Source organism: Camellia sinensis, unplaced genomic scaffold, assembly GCF_055761805.1.
Source record: "Camellia sinensis isolate YWXY unplaced genomic scaffold, ASM5576180v1 Unanchor3, whole genome shotgun sequence".
NCBI lineage: Eukaryota > Viridiplantae > Streptophyta > Magnoliopsida > Ericales > Theaceae > Camellia > Camellia sinensis.
In genome coordinates, this window is record NW_028129178.1 from 5764169 (window position 1) to 5781868 (window position 17700).

A 17700-nucleotide genomic window follows, 5' to 3' on the forward strand; every position below is an offset into this window, starting at 1 on the left:
AGTTGAAAAAACAAACTTAGCTTTAGCAGAGTTTACGGAGGGTAAGATTATTGCAACTTTATCCCAATTTTTGGAGAGATTATTTTTGTGACTCGAATCCGCTTCACCAGGGATGCTAACGACAAACCTTATCATTCGGTTGAGCTGTTCTTTTGAGTTCTTAATCTATTTTCATATCCAACTTTGTTAAATATTTTTTCTTCACTTTTTATGCATTATTGTAAATTGTAAAGTATTTTATTATAGAATTCTTCTTCTTCATCTTCTTTTTTGATGAAATACAAAACTTTTACTATCGAATTTGATATTGTATAATATTATATGTACATTTTACATAGATTATTATATTTTTCACAATATCTTCATTTCTTTTTAATAGAATATAGGCTCATTTTGTGTATACTTTCAAGAAATATTTATTTAAATTAAATTATTATGTAATTTGTCTTTTTATTTTACGATCCTCGATCCGATTCTACGATCCGATCCTATAAACACCTCCAACGATCCAACGTAGGATCCTGATTTTAACAACCTTGAACTCAACTCATCTACAAAACACACCCACCATGTGGACTATGGTCCATACGGGTTGGCCCGAACTGCCCATTTGCACAAACAAATAAAAAAAACCTTGAGGAAAACTCTACCCAAAAAGAAGCTCCAAATTATCGTGAGAAATCGAGAGAGAAAATGGCGATGATGAGGTCGTTATACCGCTCGATCTGCTTCAGATATCTCTATTCCTCTTCCGCCGCCGTCAACACCTCCCACAGGGCCTCCACTATTTCCATCTCTCTCTCTCCTTCTCCTCCTCTCCCCTTTCCATTTTCTCCCAAAACCATCCCTTCCGGTACTTTCTCGCTCTCTTCCTCATTTTTTTGTTTTTACCCATATATCTAAACAGGTGCTTTGTTGATTGAGACTAATCTGAATATACATATTATTCTTCTTTTTAGGGCAAGAATTTATGTATTTATGAAATTTAGTGTGCAATTCTTTTGAGCGCTTCACCTGTTTGATTATATGGCTTTAGTGCACTCTAATATAATGTCCACTGTTCCTATTTTTTTTTTTTTTTTTTTTTTTAATATTTAAGTGGAATTACCTCTGACATGGGTAAGCCCATAAAGGATATAGTCCACTGTTTAGAGCCCAATACATAACTCAAATATTAAGATCCAATATTGCTGGAGCTCAAAATGGCATTAAGAACCAATAACACCTAAACACGTGGCAAGAGAAGGACAAGCCACATAAGCAGACAAAGATCCTGCAAAGTTATTGCACTGCACATCAGCCATTAATGAAGGCCCTTACAGCATTTATTGTGATAAGCCCTCCCCGTCGAGACAGAACGGCCTCACCATGAACAAGGCAAGCTAGAGTATAGACTTTCGGCCATGGCGACAGGTCGGAAGGAACAACAAAATGATTACCAGAGGATATAAGCAGACGTCGAAAACAAGAAGAAGGGTAAGCTTTCTATCTCTAATCTATCACTACATTCCGCCTCTCTTTCAAACTTGCTTGTCGGAGGGTTCGTTGGGGGACTCTCCGTTCCCCGTTGAACTCTTGTGCAGGTCTTCTGGTGGGCTTGGTACCTCGGGCACCGGTTAGAGAAGTGTGGATCAATCCGACCCGTTCCATCTGGAACACGTTGTATCATCAGTTGGTGCCGTCTGTGAGAACCCTTTTTGCTCCGCGCGCCAGTTGTGCTCATTGTCGCCGGAGAGCCCCTCTTGATAATCCCTTCCTGCCACCCACTAAGGTGGATGGTCACAACTAGATCCATGGCTTCTCACCACAATGTTGCCGACCACCAAGCCGACCCTACCAACCCAAACAACCCACCACAGTACTTCACTGAGCTCACCAACAGCATTAACCTCATCGCCGAGCAAAACCAAGTCTTGATTAATGCTCTACTCCACAGAAATCTTCCTATGCCTCCTCCACCACCTCTAGATATACCACCCAACCAAGAACGAGCCCCGAGTCATCCCATCCAACAGCCCTACCCGCCCAACTTGGAGGGTTTGCAACCCCTTCCCCCAGATATGAACCTGCTTCCCCAGGCCCCTCACCCGTCGGTCCAGGCACCCACTCCCAAGGGGGAGGCCAGTAGTTTCTAGCCTTCGCTGCATTCCGGTGGTGACAACGTTCCTTTCTGGGATGCAGAACTCCAAGCCATGAAGCTCAAACTCCAAGGAGTCATGCAGAACATGCAGAATAAACCATTTACCACAGCCAACTCATCGTTCATTGCCTCCATCAGGGACAAACCCTTACCTCCTAAATTCAAAATCCCCTCGCTTGACTCTTTCGACGGCACAACAGAGCCGGTTGACCATTTGGAAACTTACAGGACCCTCATGATCCTCCATGCATTCCCTGACGAGATCATGTGTCTCGCCTTCCCTGTAACTCTTAAGGGGTCGGTGCGACTCTGGTTTAGTCAACTGCCAGCAGACTCTGTCTCCACTTTCCAGTACCTAAGTGACTCCTTTCTCAGCCATTTCATTGGTGCCCAGCGCCAGCGGCGTTGGGCAACCCAACTTCTCAATATCTGCCAGATTGAAGGGGAGTCGCTGCGCAGCTTCGTCACCCGCTTCAACACCAAAGCCCTACAGGTAACGAAAAACGATGACAAGGTCATCCTCACGACTTTTATAGCCGGTCTACGATCATCTGACTTCCTTTTCTCCCTTTCTAAAAACCCCCCGACCTCCATGGCAACCTTACTTTCTAAAGCCCAAAAATACATGAACTTAGAAGATTTCCTAGCTGCCCGACAATATCCTACAATCAAAAACCCGACCCACAAAGAGAAAAGAAAGGACTCTGAAACCAGAAACACCCACTACACTCACCTAACACCTCAGTATCCCGACCGACCACCCCGAGCTGACCGGTCGGCGCCAGCCCGACCGCCCGGCCGGTTCGAGCGATACACATCCCTCAATTCCCCTATGGAACAAGTCCTCAACCAAATCCAATGAGACTATCCCCTAAAATGGCCCCAACCGTCACGGTCTCCTTCCAATCGATGAGACCAGTCCAAATACTGCCACTTTCATTAGGACCACGACCATAATACGGAGGAGTGTGTTAACCTCAAAGACCAGGTCGAGGGTTTGATACGTCAGGGACGTCTCAGTCGGTTCACGGCAGCCGCCCTCAGCAAAGGCAAAGGACCGAACCTATCAGAAACAACCGACGGCTCACCCTCGACAACTTGCCCAACCTAACCAAGGTCATGATAGGCCTCCACAACAACCCCGGGCACAAGGCAATCCTGCTCCCCCTGTCGAAGAGATCAGAGTTATTACTGACGAACTTGCTTGTGGAGGACCATCCCGTTCGGCCCAGCAGGCAGAACTTAGAAAAATAAGGCAGGGCTCAGATAAAGAAGTTGCAACACTGGACCGCCCTTCTAAACATCCCAAGCAGTGGATGGAGCCCATCACCTTTACGGAAGCCGACTGCACAGGCATCCGTTACCCCCAGACGACCCCCTCGTCATCTCTGCTCTCCTCTCCAATTACAAAGTCAGACAGGTTCTCATCGACAACGGCAATTCTTCAGACATCATCTTCCTCAATGCTTTTCGCCAGTTCATGGTTGGAGAAGAAAGTCTGTTTCCTCTCCAAACCCTACTGGTAGGCTTTATTGGAGATCGGGTGACCTCTATTGGCTCCATCGATCTTCCCATCACACTCAGAGAATACCCGCGGCAGACCACAAAGTTGCTCACCTTCCTCATCGTCAACTGTCCCTCTGCTTACAACATTATCCTCGGTCGCACCGCCTTGAATGCCTTTCGAGCTGTGACATTCATTTTCTATCTTGCCGTCAAATTCCCCACCGACCTTGGGGTCGGCACGGTGAGGGGAGAGCAGACCGTAGCCAGAGAATGTTACGCGGATTCACTTAAAGAGGTCAAACTAAATGAGGTTATGATTGTCGAACCACTCGACGTCAGAGATGAAGACGAGCTGATTAGAGGGGATATAGCGATCCCGGTTATCCCTTTACTGTTCTGTCATTTTCCGGACGCGGTTCCGTGGAGTTGGTAGTTGTACCTATCGTGTTGTCAACCTTTAAACTCTTTTGTTTGAGTTTTAGAATGTGTTGGGCTCGGTTGTTTCAGGTTGTTAGAGCTTTAGCTCCCATTGTTGTTGCCCAATTTTTGAATGGTCCACTCGAGCGGGTCTTCTTGCGCTCGAGCGGGGTTTTCACAGTTTCAGTATTTCGTGCCTCTGCAAAACTTCTGCAGATGTGCTTTCTGCGCTCGAGCTGGTTTCTTGTGCTCGAGCGGGTCGCGCTCGAGTGGGATTGGTAGCGCTCGAGCGGGTAGTACCTTTTTGGTGTAAGTTTTGGGAGGGGGAAATCTACGCTCGAGCGGACTGGTTTTCACGCTCGAGCGGATGTGCTTTATTTTTGTGTCTTGGCGCTCGAGCGGGCCTTTTTGCGCTCGAGCAGACCTAGTTTTTGTTCTTGACGCTCGAGCGTTGTGTTCTCCGTTCGAACGGGAGAGTCGTATATCAGTTGACAGCTAGGCTATTTTAAATCACTTTTTACATCCGCACTCTCTCTCTTACTTTTCTAAAATCCATTTTTGAGAGCTCCTCTCTCTAGAATCTCCCTTCTCTCTAGGGTTTGATCTAGCTAGGGTGTTCTTCTTACCTTTGGTCTTTTTAAAAGTTGGGTTGATCGTCGAGGGCTATCATTTGATCCAAAAATATTGAGCTTTGGAGCACGTTGAGTTTCTTCGTCTTCTCCGTTGAGAGCCATCTTTTGAGGTAGGGATATCCTACTCCTCTTTATGGATTTTGTCTTTAAATTTTAGCATTTTGATATGTTGGGTGTTGTTGGGTAGATTTGAGAAAGTTTGGGCCTTTTGTGTAATTATACAAAAATTGGGGTTTTGTTTGGAATAAACCTATGTGCAAGTTGGATGATGGATTGTGGATGAAAGTGGAACCTTAGAGTTGTTTTCTTAATTAAGGTAATTTGCCATAATTGTTTAATTTAATTAATGTATATAATTGATTAAAGGAAATAAGGAACTGAATTGGAAATGTTGAAATTGGGAATGTATGGGACTAAAGGGTGTAGTTAAATCATTTATTGCTCACCTAATTGGAATGTTGATATATTATCCATTTGTGCATTTATTTCCTGTTTAGAAATAATTGCTTTGGGCTACCGGTGGAAGGTAGTATTGATTGTTGTAGACAATGTATAATGATTAGGTAAACTAAAACTAATCAATTGGATGTGTCATAGAGCATGACGGTTGATAGAACGCATTAACTTTATGTGTTGGTTGATTGTGCATATGGCCAATGTGTTTATATGCATTATGTGTGGACAGTTGATAGAATACATTAACTTTATGTATCGATTGATTGCGTATGTGATTCCGTGTTTATATGCATTACTTGTGTATGGGAGGAGATGGGGGATGTACTCCATGGTTTAGGGAAAGATGTGGGATATACCTCTAAACCGGTTAATGGTTAATGGTTAAGGGAAGATGGGGGATGGACCCAGGGATGCAGCTCATATGCTTTCCCATTGAAGTGTTGATACAGCTCATATGCTTGTCGTTGAAGTGTTGATACAGCTCATACGCTTATCTGTTGTAGTATTGATATAGCTCATATGCTTATCTGTTGTAGTAGTGATATAGCTCATATGCTGATCTATTGAAAAGTTTGTTTGATTTGATATAGCACTAACATGTATATCATCATCGTTTGTGAAGTATGGAAGTAGCTTATGTGTTATTGATACAACACCAAAATGTGTATCCACCTTGAATTTCGAAAATGTTCCAGAGATGAACTATAATCTCATCAAATGTTTTGGCCTGAGTACTGAGCCTTGTTTTCAAACTCAAAGTTGAATAAGAATCAGAAAGTGAATTGTAACATAGACTTAACCGTCATGGAATTGTAATAAGATGTAAATGGATGTGTAAGTATTGACCATCTATTAGTTGCTAATCTTTTAGGCATTGTTTATAGTTGGTTTAGTATATTTCTGCTAGGCTGTGGCTCACCCTATATGGAAACATCATTTTCAGGTACAGGTAGCATGCCACCTCTAAGGACATAGCTTGGGAGGCTAGAGGCGGACATACTTTGGCTGTCTTATTTTCCTTGATTGTATTACATATAGTTTCAAGCCAAGAGCTTAAGGTGTAATTGAGTTAGCACTCTCTTTTGTAACCAAGAGTTAACTTGGAAAGCTGTAAGCCCGTAGGGCATTTGCTTTTGTGTTGTAAATATGTAACACTGTTGTAATGAAATACCCTGATGAATAGATGAATGTGGACCTTTATGTATCAATGCATGTCCCTATATGGATGGGTTTAATGTTATTATTTTGAGGGTGTGACAGAAGAACCGGTTGAAAAGCTTGTTGAGGTCCCTATCGACCCCACCAACCCGACAAAAACGGCCAAGATCGGTAGCCAACTATCCCCACAAGCCAAGGCCGACCTTACGACCCTCCTGACTGAACACAAAGATGTGTTTGCCTGGACCCACTCCAACATGCCGGGCATTGATCCCTTCTTCATCACTCATCATCTTAGCATTGAGCCCCATTTCCGATCCTTTCGCCAAAGGCAGCGCATCTTTCACCCGGAACGCAATACCCTAATTGCTTCTGAAGTAGATAAGCTCCTTGAGGCACAGTTCATCAAAAACGTGGACTACCCTAGGTGGCTGTCGAATGTGGTCCTAGTCCGTAAAAACAATGGTAAGTGGCGACTCTGTGTCAACTACTCTAATCTCAACCGAGCTTGTCCCAAAGATGGCTATCCCCTTCCTCGCATAGATCTACTTGTCGATGCCACGGCTGGACATCAAATGCTCAGCTTCATGGATGCTTTCTCTGGGTACAACCAAATCCTGATGTACCCTTCTGACCAGGAACACACCTCCTTCATCACCGACCGGGGAACCTACCATTATCGTGTCATGCCATTTGGGTTGAAAAATGCTGGAGCCACTTACCAACGGTTGGTCAACACCGTCTTTCATCATCAGATAGGCAAGAACATGGAAGTATATGTCGATGACATGCTAGTCAAGAGCAAACTCTCCACTGATCATCTGGTCGACCTGCGAGAGACCTTCGGCACCCTACGAAAGTATCAAATGAAGCTCAATCCGGAGAAATGCACCTTCGGCGTAGGATCTGGAAAGTTCTTGGGTTTCATGGTCAGTCAGCGAGGCATCGAAGCTGACCCCGAAAAGATCAAGGCCTTGATAGAAATGCAGTCACCTAGAACGGTTAAGGAAGTTTACAGGCTTACTGGCAGAGTTGCCGCCCTCAACCGCTTCATTTCCCGTGCAACGGACAAATGCCTCCCCTTCTTCAAAGTTCTTCGGCAAACTTTCGAGTGGACGACCGAATCCGAAGAGGCTTTCCAATAGTTGAAGCAGTGCATGGCCAACCCTCCCTTACTCTTCCAGGCACTCACGGGCGAGCCTCTTTTCCTCTATTTAGTTGTCTCGAGCACCGCAGTTAGCGCGGCCCTCATCCGGGAAGACGGTTCAGTACATCGCCTGGTTTATTACATTAGCTGAGCTCTTAGAGGCGTCGAACAGAGCTACCCATTGCTAGAAAAAAATGTCCTTGGTATTGGTCACCATCTCAAGACGACTCCGTCCTTACTTCCAAGCCCACTCCATAGTGGTTCTCACTGATCAACCTCTGAAGAAGATAATGCAACAGCTCGAGCTGTCTAGCAGACTCATGCAATGGTCGGTCGAGCTCAGCCAATTTGATATCTCCTACTGACCTCGAATGGCGATCAAAGGTCAGGCTGTTGCCGATTTCATCCTGGAATTCACTAATCCCAATCTAACCACGGCCCCACCGCCCCCGCAACCCCATACTGAGGCAGAAGACCCCCATTCTTGGACCCTCAATGTTGACGGATCCTCCCGCAAAGAAGGCAGTGTGGCTGGCCTCATCCTCACCGCCCCCGAGGGTGGTTATTTCAAGTGTGCTCTCCGCTTCTTGTTCGACGCAAGTAATAATGAGGCCGAATATGAGGCATTAATAGCAGGTCTCCGCCTAACCAGAGACATTGGTGTCAGCCATATTCGGGTGTTCAGCGATTCCCAACTTATTGTCGGACAAATTACGGGGGAGTTCGATGCCAAGCTTACAGGGATATTGTACTCCCCTTTGCCCGTCTCTTCAATACTTTCCACATCAAGCACATCCCCTGGGCAGAAAACTCCAAGGCAGATGAGATGGCTTAATTGGCTTCTATAGACCAGTCCGACCTCTGCCATGGTGTCCGCCTCGAGTATCTAGCCCACCCTGTCATTTCCCCAAACCAGCAACAAGTCCACTTCCTCCAAAACGAACCCATTCCATGGGCGGCCGACATCTTTCTATTTTTGACAAAGGGGGAATTGCCAGACGACAAATAGCAGGCCGCCAAAGTCAAGTCTCGGTCGTCCAACTACATTCTCATCAGCGACCTCTTGTACAAATGTGGCTTTTCACGCCCATACCTGTGATGCCTCAATCCTACTCAAGCGACCTAAGTGATGAGGGAGATCCATGAGGGTATATGTGGTAATCATTCGGGTGCTAGGTCACTAGCCTACAAAATACTTCGCACTGGTTACTTCTGGCCTACTCTCAATCAAGATGCCACTGAATTCGTGCTTAAATGTGATAAGTGTCAACGCTTTGCCAACATCTCTCATGCTCCTCCGACAGAACTGATCACACTCTGCAGTCCTTACTCGTTCGCCAAATGGGAGATCGACTTAGTTGGCCTATTGCCCACCCGCCGAGGCCAAACCAAATGCGCAATCGTCGCCATTGATTACTTCACTAAATGGGTGGAGGCGGAACCCCTCGCCACAATCACTGAGCGGAACACAACCAGATTCATCTGGCAGTCGATCATATGCCGATTTGACATCCCTCAAGCCATCGTCTCCGATAACGACAAACAATTCGACAATGCCAAGTTCAGGAAATTCTGTGCAGAGCTTCAAATCCAGCCATGTTTCTCTTCCCTAGGTCATCCCCAAGCCAATGGCCAAGTTGAGGTTACCAACCGTTCTCTTCTGAAGATCATCAAAACTAAGTTGGAAGCTGCTAAGGGACTCTGGGCTGAGGAGTTACCAAACGTACTCTGGGCGTACCGCACTATCGCCCGAACCCCCACTGGGGAGACCCCCCTCCGCTTAACATACGGCGCTGAGGCGGTCATCCCAATGGAAATTGGTTTGCCCACCCCAAGGGTTCTGCACCCGAATCTAGAACTAACTGAAGAGCTGCGTCGGGCAGACCTGGACCTGATTGAAGAGCTCCGAGAGACCACTGTTATCAGATGGGCCTCATATCAACAAAAAATGAGAACACACTACAACTGCAAAGTCTGACCGAGGGAGTTCTCCGTTGGGGACCTTGTTTTGCGAGAAGCAACTCTTGCCACCAAAAATCCGGCTGAGGGCAAGCTGGCAGCCAAGTGGGAGGGACCTTACGTTGTTAAGGCCAGACCTCGTCCGGGTACTTACCGACTTCAGGACATGGAAGGCCGAGACCTTCCCCATCCATGGAACGCCGAGCACCTGAAGCGTTATTTTCAATAAAAGCTGTATTTTTTGTATTGATCAATTGCTATATGTTCTTTTTGACAATCTACATACTTGGATGTTTTTGTCCTTCGCTTGCATTGTGTAAATTTGTGATCAATGGGTTACGCTTTAAATGAGAACACTCTTATATCTCAGTTATCTGTGTGGTATTTCAATAACACCCTGTTTGCAGCCTCAACTAGACTAAGTTACTTAAAGTCTCAGCCCGATTGAGCACGAAGGGCTCAGCCAGACTGAGTTACTTAAAGCCTCAGCACGACTGAGCACGAAGGACTCAGCCAGACTGAGTTGCTTAAAGCCTCAGCCCAACCAAGCACGAAGGGCTCAGCCAGACCCCGACTGAGCATGAAGGGCTCAGCCAGACTGAGTTACTTAAAAGCCTTAGCCAGACTGAGCACGAAGGGCTCAGCCAGACTGAGTTACTTAAAGCCTAAGCCCAACCGAGCACAAAGGGCTCAGCCAGACCCCGACTGAGCACGAAGGGCTCAGCCAGACTGAGTTACTTAAAAGCCTCAACCAGACTGAGCACAAAGGGCTCAGCCAGCCTTAGCACAAAGGGATCACCCAGATTAAGTTAATTCTGGCTCAAGCATTCTCACAATTTCATGTTTGCAGCATAGTTGCCATACTTGGTCCAATTCTAGGTCCATGTTTTTACGCTTCTTAACATTCTTTACATTTTTTTTAACTTTCATTTCCCAATCATTTAACATTTCAAGACTATCACATTTTGAGACCTTTTCACTCTCACATTTTCTCAATTTAACACTTTAAGACTCTCACATTTTAAAGACCTTTACATTTCAAGACTTTCACATTTTTATTGTTAACATTTTTTGCCTCATAGTTTTCTCACAAGTTAGATTGGCTCCCTACTTCCCAAATTTCACTGTGGTTCATACACAAACATTATTTGAATAACCATTCTCATTTTTTTTTTTTTAAAAAAAAAAAAGACAATAGTATGAAAAACACAGTTCATAATTTTATTTACAAAGCTTACACATCCATCCACTACAGAAATTACGCGCCCAACATATACAAAAAAAAAAAAAAAAACAAAACAAAACAAAACGAACAAAACAACAACAAAAATTTTTTTTACACATCTGATCTGCCTCCATCACTCATCTTCACTCGACGCAAGGTTTTCTTCATCAACACCTTCGTCTAGGGGGGTCTAGGCCACGTCATCTTCATCTATTCTCACATTGTTGAAGTCCAAGTCTGGGAACGGCTCTTTTGTTTTACGCTTGAAGGTTTTCCAGCCGCTGTCCCAGAACTCAGCCATCTCATGCTTATAGAAGTCTGACTGCTGGAAGCTCTGGATTACTTCCTCTTCACTCCTGCTTCCAGCGGTCGCCCCCGACGGACCAGCCCCTCTATCCCTCTCTCTCGCCAAGTTGCTGGCAATCGCGGCATCGATAGCCATCTGGAAGTCAGCGGACCCCTTGAACTGCTCTACTGCTGCGACACATAAGTCGGGGTACGCTGCCCTCTCAGAGGCTAACTTGGTCTTTTATTCCTCCAAAGCCTTCTCCAGCCCCGCCTTCTCCTCCATTGACTTGGCCCGCTGGTCTGCCAACGTCCTCTCCAGCTCAGCGATCTTCAGATCCGCTTTTTCTTTTTCTTTGATCGACTGAGCACGAAGATCTTCATTGCAGGTCATGGCCTCATCCCACCACTCGTTGGCGACGGTGTAGGCTTTCTGGGCCTCTTCCAGCTTTTTCTGCTCGCCAACCAGCCGGAACTCGAGCGACACTACCTTGCGGCTTTCCATCTCCAACTCCAACTTGGTTGCGACCAGCTCAGCATGGGCACAGTCGGCAACATTGCTCTGCACTATCGCTAACACCTCCATTTTCTTCGCCTTCTGTGCCTCTTCCAGCCCCCTGACACACGCGCTCCGCGCAGTCTTCCTCCAGCCTGTGCTCTCCCTCTTCAAACTTTTAAGTTAGGCCTTCACCTCCTCCAACTTTGTCTTCTGTGGCCTTACTTTGCCTTTTGCTGCCGCCTCCTTGTTCAGTAGGGCCCCTGCTAAGGCGGTCACCTCAATTTGGGCAGAGCACAACCCCCTTAGCAGCTCAGCCTCAGTAAAACTGGCCATCAAGCGCACGACTGCGTTTTCCACTACTCCTAAGAGGCAATCTGCAGCAGTCCTGACTTCTCTTCCTTCTCCTTCCAATCGCCCGGACACTGCTGGGGCGTGGTAAAAGGTAGTCTTTAACCTGGCCCTCTCTTCTTCTCCTTGGGGCGCAGGACCCCCCTTGGGCTGCTGCCCTGCCCCCTCCAAAGGGCCAGTCGCCCCACCCTCCACTCCCTTTTCAAGGGTAGTCGCCCTACTCTCCACCCCATTCGCCGCCTCCTCCAGTCCCATTTCGAGGGTCTCCTCTGCCATCACCACCTTCGTTCTCTTCAGGGCTGGCCCCTCCTCCCTCTCCCTTACTCTTTTCTTCTTCTTCAATACAGCCTCCACCTCCTTTTTGCTCTTCTCCTTCAAAGGATCGATTGGAAGTGGTCGTGGCTTAAAACCACTCAGATCCTTCTCCCCCAGTGACTTGGGGTGCGGTCGGACTCACTTTCTTGCGACCGATTTCGGAGTAGGCCCCAACTTTGCCTCTTTATATTTGTCCGCTCTGGCGAACAATCTTCTTTCTTCCTCCTCCTCTGCACCTCCAACTCCTCCCTTGCTGGATCTTCCCCCAACGGTTGTGGTCCTAAGTTCAAGGAAAACAACGTTGAAGGAAGAACCAGCTTGTCCCACCTCTCCCCATTCTCTTCCCTCCATTCCCTCACCTTCTTCACTCGGTCTTCGGCCGCCCCGTCCAACTTGGGCTCGACCGATTTGGTGAGGACCTTCCACATTGTGCGAACCCCAGCCCCACCGTTCGCCGTCACAAAGAACCATCTCGGCCTCCACCCCTTTACCGAAGATAGAAGACCCGCCACTAGACCTCGCCCCGCCACTACTTGCAGAGTCACCCAAGTCTCCTGCTGACCGGAGGCCTTGTAGCAGGAGAAGAACTCCTCTACTGTCATTGCCGTCCCTCCGGTCGCCTGCAGCCATGCACTCGCGCAGGCCATTACTATCTTCCAGGCGTTCTGCATCAACTGCCCTAGCGCCATTTCCAGCTTATTCAGCACGTCCACCACAACTTGAGAGAGAGGTAGCCTGAAACCTCATCGCAACGCTTCCTCGTAGATACTGAATTCGTCCGACCGTACATCCGACGCTCTCTCTCTAGATGTGGGCAGCCTCAGGCCTATTTTCGTGGGAATTTGGTACTTTCTCCTTATTCCCTCCAACTCCTCCGCCGTCAGTATGGATCTGTTCGGTTTGGTGTGCCAGTGGTTCGACTCCACTTGACTAATAAGCCTCGCGGCCGCAATCATTGTCCTGGGGCGAGCCCGCACCGCCTGACTCGCTACCTCCCCCTCCCTTCGCCCCGTACGATATTATTCCACCAAGTCCACCGCATCGTCACCGCCTAACGGATCAACTCTTGCGGTTGCTGCTTCCTCTTGGGCCATTTCTCTTGTGTGTCTACAAATGGCTTCGGATGCAGGCACAAAAAAGTTCACAAAGTGTTGCAGGGGTGTATCACTGGAAACGAAAGAGTTTACTTCTGGAACGTTTTGATTTTCTGCAAAAAGGTAGGTAAAGCGAATAATACCAAAAGCCCAAGGTTTGCCTATATTCCAAGGGTCACAATTAAATTTCGCCAGTTTGAAAATTTTTAAAAATCCGCCAAAACTGTATTATCAACACCCTATATTGACCTATCGCTTCATTTCTTGCTCAACGCCTAACCTTTCCCATTACGGGATTCCGCCACGTGTACGACCACGATCCACTGCCCCTTTTCCCTACCCTGTCTTTTCTACTTCAAATCACCACGGGCCCTGCCACTCCTCGAGCCCCGCGCACTGTCCCTTCCCCCTCCACTCGACCACCCTTCGCAGTCGGCCCTCCTCATGGTCGGTCCCTCCACTCGGCCACCCTTCACGTTCGGCCCTCCTCATGGTCGGTCTCTCCACTCGGCCGCCCTTCGCGGTTGGCCCTCTTCATGGTTAGTCCCTCCACTCGGCCACCCTTCGCGTTCGGCCCTCCTCATGGTCGGTCCCTCCACTCGGTCGCCCTTCGCGGTCGGCCCTCTTCATGGTCGGTCCCTCCACTTGGCCGCCTTCACAGTTGGCCCTCCTCATGGTCGATCCCTCCACTCGGCCACCCTTCGCGGTCGCCCCTCCTCAGACTCGGCCCCTCCGTTCGGCCACCCATTGCCGTCGGTCTTTCACCACCATCGCCTTTTTCATTATTCCCTTCGTTGGACTAAAGCTGCACTTGGGAATGGGGGACTACTGACATGGGTAAGCCCATAAAGGATATAGTCTACCGTTTAGGGCCCAACGTTGCTGGAGCTTAAAATGGCATTAAGAACCAATAACACCTAAACACGTGGCAAGAGAAGGACAAGCCACATAAGCAGACAAAGATCCTGCAAAGTTATTGCACTGCATATCAGCCATTAATGAAGGCCCTTACAGCATTTATTGTGATAAACCCTCCCCGTCGAGACAGAATGGCCTCACCATGAACAAGGCAAGCTAGAGCATAGACTTTCGGCCATGGCGACAAGTCGGAAGCAACAACGAAATGATTACCAGAGGATATAAGCAGACGTCGAAGACAAGAAGAATGGTAAGCTTTCTATCTCTAATCTATCACTACATTCCGCCTCTCTTTCTAACTTGCTCGTCGGAGGGTTCGCTGGGGGACTTCCCGTTCCCCGTTGAACTCTTGTGCAGGTCTTCTGGTGGGCTTGGTACCTCGGGCACTGGTTAGAGAAGTGTGGATCAATCTGACCCGTTCCATCTGGAACACGCTGTATCATCAACCTCCTTTCTCATCCATCACCCAAACATTCCATTAGTTTGGGGATTTTTTTTAAAAAAAATGTTTTTCATCTAATTAATTTATTTCTAGTCTTTTATATTTGTATTTTTTTCATCCTATTTTACTTTTTTATATGCTTACGAATTTAGGAAGATGCCTCAGTGAAAGGAAAAAATTTAAGAAAAAGAATATAAAAAAAAAAATTAGAATCACTTTGGATCATCAACTAAATTTATCATTTTTTGAAAAATATTATGGATTTCAAAACGCGCGGTCCATAGCATAACACACTCGCGTATTAATGTTTTATGGTAGCACTGGTTCCATGGTTGAAGCTGAGAGGATGATAAGTAGTGAGACAGAGTTCCTTGATAAACAAAATAACATCTTATTATTGGCTCATGTGCATTCCTATGCTGTCTCACTGCTAGTTTCTGTACATCTTTGCTCATATGTTATTTTCATATTCAGCTTCCCTTTTTCTGAATTATGGTCTCATATTGTGACATACAGATTGCCGGCCTCCTTTCACAATGGCCCTTGGAAGTACACACTTTTTTAGTGAAGATGTGACCCACTTTCCTGACATAAAAGACCCTGAAATTCTATTTGTTTTTAAGGACTTAATGGCTGCAAGTTGGGATGAGCTTCCAGATACACTCATCAATGATGCAAAAAAGGCTTTGTCTAAAAATACAGATGACAAGGCTGCCCAAGAAGCTGTGGCAAATGTTTTCCGTGCAGCTGAGGCAGTCAAGGAGTTCAGTGGGATGCTTATGTCTTTGAGGATGGCAATAGATGACAACACTGGATTGGGTGGCGAGGTAACATAAGTTATATGGGAAGAATGACATTTTTTTTTTTTTTTGTCTCTCAAGTTCTTGTGGTCTAATGATTTAAAATTTTGCTACTTATTGTAGAATGTAAAACCCTTGCCGGAGGAATTTGTGAACACATTGCGTACAGTCTATCAAAGATATACTGCATATTTGGATGCTTTTGGGCCAGACGAGACCTATTTGCGCAAGAAAGTTGAGACTGAGCTTGGAACGAAAATGATACACTTAAAGATGAGGTGCAGTGGTATTGGTTCTGAGTGGGGAAAGGTATTGTAGTTTTTGCACATTGCTTTCTTGTCACTACGTTTATTTAGAGCACTCCAGTCCAGCCATACCACAATATGTAAGTTTTATGAGAGCCTATTTTGCTCGGTGTGTAAGATTTAAGGTGCTACATATTGTGGGCACCTAACCAATTACTATATTTCTTTTGAAACAGACATGAAAGCAAGCTAAAGTAATCATCAAATCGTGTTTACAATCAGCTTGTCTTTTAACTTACGTGATCTGTACATAATTGCACATATCCAATAGTGTATAGTGCTAGTTTGGGCTTATGTTGGAGTTTGGGAAAGTTTAGACGAAGATTAATTTTTCAGGAAACTCAGATCATTTGTTCTGTAGGAAAACCCCTTCCTTAAATAGTTGTGTTGTCTTAAAAAACTTTACATACTGAAATAAGTCAATAGCCTTGAGCTGCTCCCTGGCTGTACATGAAATTGGTCTAGATGAAAGGGTAGCTTTGCCCAACAACAGTAATGCTTGTCGTTAGCGTCCTTGATGCTATGGATTCTAGTCGCAGAACAGTTTGTCCGAAAATGGTGTAAGGTTGCATACATCTGCCCTTGTGAGACCCCGCTTTAGCGAGAACCTCGTGTACTGGACTGCTCTTTTATGAAATCGGTCTAGATCCTTAAATGCAGGTATAGTGTGACAAAGTCTTGACCACTAATTACACCAAATGAATATCAGCTATCATGAATTTTACAACTCATGCCTGTAACCGTTCTTTTGTGCAATATTGTGAAGAATATAAAGTAGCTTGTTTAATTATTGAATCAGTTCCTGTTTTGATTGCAGGTTACAGTTCTGGGGACTTCTGGACTTTCGGGTTCCTATGTTGAGCATAGAGCTTAGTTTCTTGGAGATGGTTAAAAGCATCATGTCTTCATGTTGTCTTTTCTCTTGGGGAACTTCATTCATGTTTGTTCCTCTTTCAGGCATTTTACTGGTGCTGTCATTACTTTTTAAATAAACCCAGTTTGATCTCATGTGCTCTGCTTCTTTTCTTTTCTTTATTTTTTTGAATGAAGTTTGGTGAAACTAATAATTACAACTTAATCTTGCACATAACATCAGAAAGCTCGTGGTAGGAAATTGGTTTCCTTGGGGTTAGAAATGTTTGTTTGCCATTAGTTTGTCCTGTCATTTTGAGCCATTGTTGAGTATTTGTATTTAATTGTGTTTGATTACCTTATGTAGGAAGATTATAGCATCATCTAGTATTAAATAAATACCTTGGCTGGGATATTATATTATGTTGATGAAGGGTGGTGCAATTAACGAAAATTGTATGCAAACAAGAAAATTTTATACTACAAAAGGCCTATCCAGAATGACAAGGCTCGATTTGTAATAATAATAATAATAATTATAAAAAAAAAAGAAAAAAGAAAATAAAGAGGTAATGCAAATGGTGATATGTTTTTTGTTTTTGCTTTTTTTAATCAGGGTGGTGCAAAGTTTTAAGGGAAACTTGCATTTCAATGGAGTGGAGCAGTGTCAAAAAAATTATATTTTTATGATGGTGTAACTCTTCTATCTGCATGGTGTAAATTTATTCTTGTGCTTAGTGCAATGTGTCAGAGTTGCATAAAAAAAAAAAAAAAGAAAAGAAAAGAAAAAAAAAAAGGTTCATTTTTAGTGCACTTATTTTGTGATTGTCTCATGTATTTACAATTTTACCAAGTTTTAATTTATTTATTTATTTTTTTTTTTATATTGAGGCTTGTCTCAATAATAAGGTAAAACGCATCAAGACTTTGATTTTTATGCTATACTCCCCAAAGGTTTCACATCATAGTTTAAGACGTGTCTTTTATGCGTATGCATATGAGTACGTATACGAAGAGGTTGCATTAGGCTATTGTTAAACATAGTTTAAACATAAAAAGGTAAAAAATAAACAGTATTCCTTTTACAATTATATTTTGGCGTTGGCTTATGTCCAGTCTTTAATCGGACTGGACCGTGCTGTTGGGCCCGTGGGGGCCCATCACGGGTCCCATTTTGATAATTTGAACCGTTCAATGTGTAG

General features: G+C 45.2%; 1 protein-coding gene across 2 annotated transcripts; it reads left to right on the top strand.

Annotated features, from left to right (window-relative positions):
* The first annotated feature begins 580 nt into the window (after positions 1 to 580).
* Positions 581 to 16782, top strand: LOC114275329 (succinate dehydrogenase subunit 5, mitochondrial). Of its 2 annotated transcripts, none has more exons than XM_082912440.1 (4): positions 581 to 853; positions 15165 to 15368; positions 15465 to 15650; positions 16464 to 16782. In XM_082912440.1, exons 2-4 carry the CDS (start codon positions 15171 to 15173, stop codon positions 16518 to 16520), a joined length of 441 nt encoding a protein of 146 aa, XP_082768566.1. In that variant the 5' UTR covers positions 581 to 853; positions 15165 to 15170; the 3' UTR covers positions 16521 to 16782. The 2 variants fall into 2 exon arrangements, with proteins under 2 accessions (XP_082768566.1, XP_082768565.1); XM_082912439.1 differs by having other exon boundaries at positions 601 to 853; positions 15058 to 15368.
* The last annotated feature ends 918 nt before the right edge of the window (positions 16783 to 17700 follow it).